Consider the following 10,795-nt stretch of genomic DNA (forward strand, 5'->3'; position numbering starts at 1 on the left):
AATTATACTTAATATTTTTCATAACAAAAAAATTATATTTTAAAACCAATATTTAATCTTAAACTTAAAAGTATGACTAACCAAAGTATTTTTTATAGCTTCATGTAACATTATACAAATAATGAAGGGTTAAACTATTCCCATCTTTATGCATGCTTGAACACTTTTGGCAAACAACAGTTCCACGTATAAAGATGCGCGTGATCTTAGATTTATTACTGATTCTATATTCCTTTGGATTTTCCTATATATAATTTTGTTTTAGTAAATTATTTTTTAGTATAATAACCATACCAGAGTTAATATTTGTATAGTTGAAAATGAAAAATTTGAAAACATTTTGTATAAAAAGATACGAAACACGCTATCGTTCATTTTCCTAACATTGGATATTTTTTTAAGCTATTTGATGTCCGTACATGCGACATTATGAATTACATCATTAAAAAATTTTTTACGATATTTCATAATTAAATTCTATTACTGTAATGGATATTCTAATTTCATATCGAAATCATATAAATATTTATTATTGAATGTTATATCAATTCTATCTATATATCATACAATTTTAGGAAGAATTTTATCGAACTTGTAATTCATACATGGTATGCGTTTATGTAATGATTTTTTGAATAATTGCAACTCATAATGTCATTATACAAGTTGCTTATAATGTGAAACAATTTTTTTTTTTTTTTTTTTTTTTTTTTTTGTTTTATGCATGTACGATTTGATAACGATAAAGAACTTACGTATTATGTAATCACGGTTGGTGCATCACGACCAGTAAATTCGCGTAATTTACTTATTTCTAACGCAATAGTAACCAATGGTTTAAGAACTTCTTGAGCATCTTTGTTTAAAGATGCTGGATCATCTTCATAGCTATCAACATACACACGAATAGTAGCTCCAGAACTTCCCGTACCAGATAAACGATAAATTATACGAGAACCATCTTGGAATAGAATTCTTAATCCCTGTTACATAAAATTATATAGTACTCCATACTGTTACGATATTATTATATTATATGGAATTTATAGATAATTTTTAGAGATATAATTATAGATAGATTTATAGATATATACAATACCTGTTTACTAGCTTGGCTTCCATCAATAGGATCTACATACGAATAATTATCGCCTAATTTTACAACATATACTTTGCTTCCAGATGTTAATTTTGAACCCGTAAATTCAGGTTTCTGTATTTCTGATTCAATGTGATGCATCATTTTATTTGCAGCTTCAGAATCACAATTTTCATAATCATACCTAGTTACAATGATAAAATTAGAACATTATTTACAAAATAAAATAGAGTACAATAATTAATCATAAACAATATGATAAAAATAATACCTTGTAAAGAAATTCCTTCCATATGTTTGCCAGTGATTTAATAATATATCTTCTACAGACTTTCCAAGATTTGCAACTACACTAAGCCACGCGAGACAAGCCCATATTCCATCTTTTTCACGAATATGATCTGAACCTGTCCCAAAACTTTCTTCTCCACAGAGTGACAGATGACCAGCATCCATTAAATTACCTACATTATACATAATATTTTAGTGATAAAGCATAGTAATTCAATATTCAAAATACATTATAAAGACATGTGCAAAAATTAACATATACCAAAATATTTCCAGCCTGTGGGTACTTCATATAATTTAACACCAGTTTTAGCTGCAACTCTATCTACTGCAGCACCTGTTGGCATGGATCTAGCATATCCTTTGATACCAGTCTTTTTAAAATATGGTATTGAATTTAAGTTGGCAGCTAACACAGCTAATGAATCAGAAGGTGTAACAAAGAAAGCATTTTTGCCTAGTATCTACAAAGACGTTAAGCATAAATTTATATGCTTTCATATTAATCATTATTTCTCATACTAATTAAATATATTATTTACCATATTTCTGTCTCCATCCCCATCAAAAGCAGCACCAAAGTCATATGGACCATTTTTTATAGCATCCACTAAATCTTTGGCATATGTTAAATTTGGATCAGGATGAAGTCCACCAAAATCTTCTAATGGAGTTACATTAACAATACTTGACTCACTAACACCTAATTCATGACTAAATATTCGTCTTACATATGGACCAGTGACTAGAAGTTATTAAATAATATTCAATAAATATCAAATAATTAAATTTATTGATTAAGTTTAACGTACCTCCATTCATTCCATTGATAAGAACTTTAAAAGCAGGATGATCATTACTTCCTTGCAATAATGTTTTAATACTAGAAAAGTCAAAGATATTCTTCATATGTTCTAAGTAATCATCTACAGAATCTATTATTTCTACTGTAAATGGATTTCCATCCACCTGAATTGTAGTACTATGTATCTTGTCTATATCTATGGCTATATCAGGTATAATTTTATAATTTTTGAGCACTTTAGTAATCTCATAAATCTTGTTTGTGACATTATCTGGAGCAGGGCCACCATTTTCACAATTGAACTTAATACCAAAATCAGCGTCAGGTCCACCAGGATTATGAGATGCTGTTAGGACAATTCCCCCTAAAGTTTTGTATTTTCTTATTATAGTAGACACAGCTGGAGTCGAAAGTATTCCATTTTGCCCGACTATTAATTTATTTACCTAGCGCAATAATGATTAAAATAAATGATACATAACCACAATAATAAAATAAAAAACTTGTTTAATCAAATAAAATACAAAGCTTTATATCAAGCGAGTGAATCAAATGTATATTAATAATAGGCTTAGATAACTTACTCCATTGGCTGCTGCAATCCTGATGATTTTTCTAACTACCTCTTTCCCATAATACCTTCCATCGCCACCAACAACTAATGTACTACCAAGCAATTGTTCTCCAAGAGCTTGTAATATTGCTTGAATGAAATTTTCCGTATAATGTTCTTGCATAAATATCCGTACGGCTTTTCGCAATCCGGACGTACCCGGCTTTTGCCCATCATATACTCGGGTTTCTATAATTTTGCTCGTCACCGCGCTTGACATCTTTCAAATATTACACTTGACGTAGCATCAACTGGAATAAAATATATAATTATTTCCGTATCTGTATTCAAACAATAGAGAAAGATTTCAGTTTCGTGAATTTCATAACACGTCCTCGGTGTCTGCTAGCAGACTGAACTTTGTCTACCAATGACACACAAGGGCACGGGTCACCCATCTTGGAACACTGCGCCCGCGCCTTACCACCGACTAATAATATCAGCTTTATGACGATAGATCTTTCAAACGCGATACACTAATATTCTATATGGTATAACAATGATAATAGGACATTTGATAATGAATTTCAATGATTATAGTTTATGTTTAACGTCTTATTGATTTTTAGCGATAACTCCCGTATACTGTAAATCACTCAAGGTAAATAAGTAAAAATGATAAATTAAATGAACCTTATCACACTATTGTCTTAAATAAATAAATCTAAATTCAGCGTACACAAATTTTTCCCAGAATATTCTCGTCTATAAGAAAGGACATGATTCAACATTCCTGAGTTAATAATGCCACGCTAAAGTGATATTACACTTTTTTTACGACCAAAATATGATCAAGCAAGCCAATCATCAACAATCCTAAACAAAAGAGACTCTTTTATGTTCACTTTTTATTCGTAATTAATTTAACGCATAATATTTAAAGAATATTATCTTAATTGTAAAAACCTATTTTCTATTATCTATTTTAAGATTAAAATTATCGACTACGCGTCTGATAAGGAAGTAGACTTGTAAACTTGTAAAGATTGTAACTGAAAAATTTTGCTTATCAAATATTTATTTAATGGATTATTTTTACATTTTATACAGTTCTGATAAACAATATATATTAAAATTACAAAGTATAAAGAAATCATACATAATATCGAAGAAGAGATTAACTATTTTTCTAAATGAAAAGATATATTTGAATCCTTTCTATCTTCTCTAATTAGACGATATCTTTTTTCTTTGGAATATTCGAAAATGTAGGCGAAAAAAAGTTTAAGTGCACGCACGCGTAGATGATGATTTACTTATGCTGTTGATCAGCATTAGTGAAGAAAAATAAGGAGGAGGGAGCTTGTTATGTCAAGGATGTCCGATATAAGAACGCGGGTTTACAAAACAGACGCTTAGTTGTTTAAATCAAGTTTTCCTGAAGTTTCACTCGTGAAAGTGTGAATGCTTAAAAAGTTGGATTATAAATTATATTATAGGATGTATTATTTATAGAATAATTATATATTATCTTAAAAATAAGTGAAATCTTTAAATATATATGGATTTATGGTTTTCAATTGATACTTTTACACACACTGTCAAAAATATTAAATAAACAACAAAAACGTAAAATTTCTAAAAGTTTTATCTGCTTAATTCTTAGTTCATACTTTCTATAAACATTAAGGTTCATTAAATTTCAAAAAGTTTTTGTATGAATTTCAAAAAGCTTTTGCGTTTTATATGAATGCATATAATGATACGTATTACAAGTAAGTAATTTTTGTGTCATATACAATTAAGAATATATAATGTAAATGTTTAATAATATATGTTTTTTGCTTTGATAGTTTCATTTATATGATATACATGCATATGCATAAATTAAATATAACATGTATAAATGTATGAATGATTGGGAACCTTGCATTATACAGCACGACAGTGGATCTGAAAGCGCACCTTTATTTTCTTCAGGATCTCACACTAGTATAGAGCCTATTATATTTCAAAACTCTGAGACTAGTGATTTAGACAGTACTTCTATGAATAGTTATTTCAAGTACTAAATTTTTCTTATTATCTTTTAACAATTCTGTTTATTATAAATGAATTAGTTTATTATAAATGAGATGATACTGCTTTTGCTGCTAAGTCATTATCAATGTTATTATAAATAATAATTGTTTATCATAAATGTCTTTCATAGGTATGGTAGTTTAGGAAGTTGTAGTCAACATTCTAATGTTATTCAAGTACCAAAGAGACCACCACCCCTTGCTGATGATCATACTTTAGTTACACCTTTAATATTAAATACCTCTTCCTTCTTAAATGTAACACAAGACAGATGTTATGAAATCCATAATACTGATCTGGTGAGAATACCACAAACAATATAAAGTTGTGTGTTCTGCTATAATATTCATATCAAGGCTAGATAGTTTGAAATGCATGGAAATAATATTAACTATCTTTAATTCAATTCTACTGCAATCATTAAATTCTATTATAGCAAAAAAATATTGCTCAAAATTCTTAGTAGTACTAAAATAGTTGTAAAATTTGCTTAAAATTCTTAGTAGTACTAAAATAGTTGTAAAAGTTTATTAAGATTTTTAAAATTTTTATCTTATTGTATATATTGTAATAGTAAAAATATATGAACTAAAATACAAGCAGCCTTCATTCAAGCAGAACAAATTACAAATAAATTTCTTAGATCTTGGTCTTATATATATAGATCTTATTGTAATAGGAAACTGTAGAAACTGTGGAAACATGCAAGGATGTTAAATCAAAACAAAGCTCTCTAGTCACAATGTAAGTAAAAATAATATTTAATTATTCATATTGGATTATGTTATTTTAGAATTATAGAGTGATATTTCTAGAATCTTACATTTCACATGATTGCTGATTAGCAAAAGAAAGTTTTTGCTAATTGCACTGATAAATTTAGCACCAATAGCATAATATAGTATTAATTATAAATTATTATCAGCTATCATGTTATCATCAAGAAAGGGTTCTGGGTCAATTCTCTTAGTACACTGTTCAGAAATCTAATCACGTTCATAAATTTTTTGTTATCTCTTGGTAGTCATATTTTTAGTAGGTCGATGATGAGAGAAAAATGAGATCTTGCATCAGAAATGCCTTATATGCATTTTGAACGTGGAAAACATAATTTGCTTCTTTTTAACAACATCATTATTATCATAATTCCATCATTTTCCTCATTCTTCACCTCACATCTGATAGATGCATATAAAAAACAACTTATATTATATCATAATTAATAACAATTTTCATGCCCTCAATCTATTTAAATTGCACATTCAATTGTATAAATTACACATTATTTATGATGTTTTCGCTGAATTTTTAATAGTTTAAGAGTTTCCAAATTTTTAATTTTCTGGCTTGAAATTTAAAAACAAAAGAAATTAGTAAAACTAATGAATATTAATGAAACTAATGAAATATCTAAATTTTGACATTTCATTGTCATAAAACATCATCATATCATATTAAAAAAAAGAACTTACTTACATAAATCGAAATTCCATTCATTAAAATTGAATTTCAAACGATTTTAAAACTTATTTCTCTGGCATTAAATTTCACTACTATTTACATATATTACGGTGTTTCAATTAACATTTAAGAGTTGAATACACTATCATTCGTTTTCACATCTTAAAAGCACACATCTAATGATAACATAAAACAGAGAAACTTTAGTTAAGTTATGTACATTGGTATGTTAAGTTATTTCACTTTAAAAAGAAGAAAGAAAAGAAGAAATGTAACAGATGAAGGTGGATGCATGGTTTTAAGATGTGAAAACGAAGGATTATTAAACGAACATGGTTAATAGTCGCTCACGTTTCGACCACCATCGGGTGGTTGTGACGACTACACGGTATATTCACATTAGAAGGGGTTAGTGCTCCGTCGGTTGCCTGGGTAACAGACGACCACCCGAAAGGTCAATGCCCGTAGCTAGTACTTAACCACATGAGATGCTGCGATTCAATTTCGATGGATATTAATACAAAAGTTACTAAAGTTCTTAAAATAACTAATAATTTTTACTTTATAATTTTCTCCAAAAATTTTGTAGATTTTTACGAAAGGATATTTTTGGAACTTTTTGTAGCTTTTGTAAAATATATGTATAATGTAGAATGCTACGTTAATACGAAAGTTTTTAAAAAGCTAACAATTTTTGCTTTATAGTTTTTTTCCCAAAAAATTTTGTAGATTTACGAAAGGATATTTTTGTAACTTTTGTAAAATACATGTATAATGTAGAATGTAGATAATAACTTATTTGTTTCTTTGCATATATATAATCTGTAAATACATACATATAATATATAATAAAAAATTATATATATATAAAGTAAATAATATATAATATATTTTTTTAGTCGTTAGTATTTTAGTGTCAATTTACAGAATATTTGGACAAAAAAAATTTTTTAAATATGCAATTTATATATAGGCAATCCACACTGTTATAATATCAGTAATCATTACCATATCTTAATGTTTTTAGAATTGTGACTTTTAAGTCTCTTTATTTGTATTTTTGTATTTTATATATTTTGTATTTTGAATAAATGATTAATACTTGTAATTATATATTATATATTATGTATTATAGCTTTTCAGTATGGAACACAATATTAGGCTCCTCTTTATTAACAATACCATGGGGTATTCAAATGGCTGGTTTCTTCCCTGGTATTATTTTAATACTTGTAATGAGTGGTTTGTGTCTATATACTGCTTATTGTCTTCTACTTGTACATAAATATTATGGTAGTGAATATTTCATTCTTTTTATTTATATTTTGAAGACTTAATACAGAAATATACTTATGATATTACTTAATTTTAGGTGGACAAAAGGGTATTGAGGTAATTCAGTTATGTCGGATATATCTTAACAAATGGGTAGAATATATTGCCAAAACTTTTAGTATAGCAGTTTTGCTAGGTGCAACAATAGCTTATTGGATCCTAATGTCTAATTTCTTATATAATTCTGTAAATTTCATATATGGTAATATATGGAAATATATATAAAATACTTGTATTTTTTATATAAATTTCAAAAATTTAATGCTTTTTTTTATAGATAGTATAGTATCTCAATATTCTGCAAATGATAATACTTCATATGCATCAGAAGGTAAGTATATTTTATTCATTACATACATTATAAGATTAATATAATTATTTATTTTCATTCTAGTGCTATGTCCAAAAAGAATAATCTATAATAGCACAAATTTAGTGATTCATGATTATACGTACAATACTTTAGGACCATTTTGGGATTTATATAAAACAGTTCCTATTTTTCTTGGTTTATTAATATTTCCATTTTTGAATTTTAATAGTCCAACTTTCTTTACAAAATTTAATTCACTTGGTAAGTATGCAAATGATTTAACATTTTCTTTAGATCTATTTAATTTATGAAATTATGATTTTGTATATCTCATAGGAACTATGTCAGTCATATATTTAATTATCTTTGTTTTGATTAAATCATACTCATGGGGTATTAATATGAATGAAATAGAATGGACCACAAGTTGGACATTGAAATTATCATTTCCTGCACTTTCTGGAATGTTGGCATTATCATTTTTCATTCACAACATTATAATTACTATAATGCAGAATAATCATGATCAAAGCAAAAATGTAAATAATGTTATTTTTTTTTCTTTATAAATTCAATTAAATTATTGAGAAATTTTGTCTTTGGCTTTCAGGGAAGAGACCTTTCAATAGCTTATCTTCTGGTTACTTCAACTTATATTATAGTAGGTGTAGTATTTTATATTTGTTTTCCATTGAGCAAGTTATGCATAGAAGATGTAAGTAAAATATTAAATTAAACAACAAAATATACTACTAGAAAAAAAAAGAAAAATAAAATTAAGTTTTTTTTTTACAGAATTTATTGAATAATTTTCAAAAATGGAATGGCTTAACAGTAGGTGTTCGAATTGTTCTTCTGTTTCAATTATTAACTGTTTATCCATTACTTGCATATATGCTACGTGTTCAATTACTTCTATCAATATGTAAAACATTTAATACAAGCTATGTTATTTTAATCAATGTTGTTTTAGTATCTATATGCATTTTGTTCGCAGTGTTTATACCATATATTGGTACAATAATACGATATACAGGTGCCTTGAGTGGTTTTATTTATATTTTTACTTTACCAAATTTATTATATCTGGCAATTTTGAAACAACAAAAAAGATTGACGATATTTTCTACGTTATTGCATATAAGTATTCCAATATTTGGATTTTTGAATTTAGTAGCACAATTTTTCATTACGCAATATTAAAAGCCAAATTTAAATTTTATAAATATTATAATACAATTGATATTATATTATATTAGTTAATATAATTTAATACAATTATAAAATTAAGATTATTAAAATTATATGTATGAATATAACCATATGAATGCTATATGAATATATAATATGTAATTAAGTAGTAAAAATGTATATAGATACTAATTTTACATATACAATATAAAAATTTATTTATTTGATAGTCTGTTGAAAACTAATTATAATGTATATCATGATTTATAAAGAATAATTTATTTATAATTATATAATATTTACAACATTTATAAATATTTCAATTTATATCTAATTATACTATTTTAAACTTTTTGAAATTTTATATACCCAAACAGTATCAACACCTTCACCAATTGTTTTTATTTCACTTATAGTAGGGAGTGGAAATCTACAAGCAATTATGATAGAATCTTCTTGTAACTCTTTAATAAATTTTGCTTCAATATCATTCATCTGCAAGTATTATGCTACGCTATATTCTATAGAACAGAATTATAAAAAATAATAACAAAACAAAATAAAAAATAACAAACAAAATTTACCATTTGATCAACACCAAATACGACGATATTGTTATAATTTTCTAAGTTATGCTTCCATAAATTCTGTTTTATAAATTTGGTTTGTGATGACGATTTATTAATTAAAGCTTTCAATCTGGAGTACCATACTAACCAAGGATTTAATTCAATCCCATGGGCTTTAAATCCTGCTTTTGCTGTTGCAAAAACCTGTGCATAAAGTTATAGTTTTATACTTTGACAATATAGCAACATATGAAATTGTTGTATAATAAAGCAATATTTACTATACGTCCATCTCCACTTCCAAGATCAATCAAAGAACCGGTACGTCCTTCTAAAGCTTGCAACACATTTTTTACTTGCTGAGATGTTGCTGGTACATAAGGTAAACATACTTTGCGAAACGCAGGGCTCACAAATGGAATACATATTACACTGATAGCTGTTGCAATGCCTCCTGAAAAGAAAGTTATACGAAATCATATTTATGGATATTAATACATTTTTTGTTATATTACCTGTTATCCCGATAAGATACAAGCCAAGTTTCGACGTTTTCTGCGATATTCTTTGTGACGGATTGATATGAATTATTTCGTTTAATCCATTAACCTCTGCTGACATAAAATTGACATAAAATTAAAATTTGTAAATGTAATATAACGTTTGGAAATAAATTTGCAAATCTTAAAGTTTTGTTCTGTAATTTGTAATTCAAAAATCTTACACATTTTAATTAATAATTAAAATATAATTAATAATTGTCAGCAACATAAGAGTACGTTGTTTTCTCTCAGATGAGATCGTACGACTTATAAGTATTCCGAAAAACTAACTTCAGAATGTCGTGTTGTGTATCCGCCTTGATAAATCGCGAAAATGGTTACGAATTTGTTTATTGACTAAAGATAGACCAGACAATCAATGCTTTACTGATTTCTTTTCCTGGTCGGTATTTCAGACTCTAAGACACGAAATCATTACTTGTCCAGTCTATTTTATTTTTAGTTAATGATCTGATCTAAGATTTTGGCAGGAGTTTTAAACGTTGTAAAACCCCAGCGTTTTGAAATTAGTTTAGTATCATTATAATCCTGGG

General features: G+C 26.8%; 3 protein-coding genes across 7 annotated transcripts; 1 reads left to right on the top strand and 2 right to left on the bottom strand.

Annotated features, from left to right (window-relative positions):
• Positions 1-505: 505 nt before the first annotated feature.
• On the bottom strand, positions 506-6,751 carry LOC122527713 (phosphoglucomutase). Of its 4 annotated transcripts, none has more exons than XM_043652124.1 (8): positions 2,780-3,181; positions 2,203-2,641; positions 1,933-2,135; positions 1,653-1,854; positions 1,371-1,563; positions 1,100-1,283; positions 718-983; positions 506-679 (listed from the first exon to the last, which is right to left on the bottom strand). In XM_043652124.1, exons 1-7 carry the CDS (start codon positions 3,026-3,028, stop codon positions 759-761), a joined length of 1,695 nt encoding a protein of 564 aa, XP_043508059.1. In that variant the 5' UTR covers positions 3,029-3,181; the 3' UTR covers positions 506-679; positions 718-758. The 4 variants fall into 4 exon arrangements, with proteins under 4 accessions (XP_043508059.1, XP_043508061.1, XP_043508060.1 ...); XM_043652126.1 differs by adding an exon at positions 6,307-6,751 and having other exon boundaries at positions 658-983; positions 2,780-3,059; XM_043652125.1 differs by adding an exon at positions 6,303-6,751 and having other exon boundaries at positions 658-983; positions 2,780-3,059.
• LOC122527714 (sodium-coupled neutral amino acid transporter 9 homolog) lies at positions 3,954-9,174 on the top strand. Of its 2 annotated transcripts, none has more exons than XM_043652129.1 (11): positions 3,954-4,523; positions 4,602-4,813; positions 4,961-5,129; positions 5,519-5,574; positions 7,427-7,584; positions 7,664-7,828; positions 7,904-7,957; positions 8,021-8,200; positions 8,276-8,478; positions 8,550-8,654; positions 8,735-9,174. In XM_043652129.1, exons 2-11 carry the CDS (start codon positions 4,647-4,649, stop codon positions 9,140-9,142), a joined length of 1,665 nt encoding a protein of 554 aa, XP_043508064.1. In that variant the 5' UTR covers positions 3,954-4,523; positions 4,602-4,646; the 3' UTR covers positions 9,143-9,174. The 2 variants fall into 2 exon arrangements, with proteins under 2 accessions (XP_043508064.1, XP_043508062.1); XM_043652127.1 differs by having other exon boundaries at positions 3,957-4,523; positions 5,510-5,574.
• A 215-nt stretch (positions 9,175-9,389) lies between these two features.
• On the bottom strand, positions 9,390-10,584 carry LOC122527704 (ATP synthase subunit C lysine N-methyltransferase). The gene is made up of 5 exons (XM_043652103.1): positions 10,424-10,584; positions 10,215-10,313; positions 9,981-10,153; positions 9,715-9,903; positions 9,390-9,625 (listed from the first exon to the last, which is right to left on the bottom strand). The coding sequence occupies exons 1-5, from the start codon at positions 10,425-10,427 to the stop codon at positions 9,470-9,472; spliced, it is 621 nt and encodes a 206-aa protein (XP_043508038.1). The 5' UTR covers positions 10,428-10,584; the 3' UTR covers positions 9,390-9,469.
• Between the last annotated feature and the right edge of the window lie 211 nt (positions 10,585-10,795).

Source organism: Frieseomelitta varia, unplaced genomic scaffold (genome assembly GCF_011392965.1).
Source record: "Frieseomelitta varia isolate USP_RPSP 00005682 unplaced genomic scaffold, Fvar_1.2 scaffold_230, whole genome shotgun sequence".
In the NCBI taxonomy this organism is placed as follows: Eukaryota; Metazoa; Arthropoda; class Insecta; order Hymenoptera; family Apidae; genus Frieseomelitta; species Frieseomelitta varia.

What these genes read in the sequence shown, in the direction of transcription:
- LOC122527713 (XM_043652124.1), bottom strand. Translation starts at nt 3,028, where the DNA reads ATGTCAAGCGCGGTGACGAGCAAAATTATAGAAACCCGAGTATATGAT. An exon ending in TATCAATGGAATGAATGGAG is followed by an intron (nt 2,136 to 2,202) that starts GTACGTTAAACT and finishes AATAACTTCTAG; the next exon opens with TCACTGGTCCATATGTAAGA. An exon ending in GAAGCCAAGCTAGTAAACAG is followed by an intron (nt 984 to 1,099) that starts GTATTGTATATA and finishes TTTATGTAACAG; the next exon opens with GGATTAAGAATTCTATTCCA.
- LOC122527704 (XM_043652103.1), bottom strand. An exon ending in GAAGTGGAGATGGACGTATA is followed by an intron (nt 9,904 to 9,980) that starts GTAAATATTGCT and finishes CTTTATGCACAG; the next exon opens with GTTTTTGCAACAGCAAAAGC. An exon ending in TATTTGGTGTTGATCAAATG is followed by an intron (nt 9,626 to 9,714) that starts GTAAATTTTGTT and finishes TAATACTTGCAG; the next exon opens with ATGAATGATATTGAAGCAAA.
- LOC122527714 (XM_043652127.1), top strand. Translation starts at nt 4,647, where the DNA reads ATGTATAAATGTATGAATGATTGGGAACCTTGCATTATACAGCACGAC. An exon ending in TCTATGAATAGTTATTTCAA is followed by an intron (nt 4,814 to 4,960) that starts GTACTAAATTTT and finishes TGTCTTTCATAG; the next exon opens with GTATGGTAGTTTAGGAAGTT. An exon ending in ACTTGTACATAAATATTATG is followed by an intron (nt 7,585 to 7,663) that starts GTAGTGAATATT and finishes ACTTAATTTTAG; the next exon opens with GTGGACAAAAGGGTATTGAG.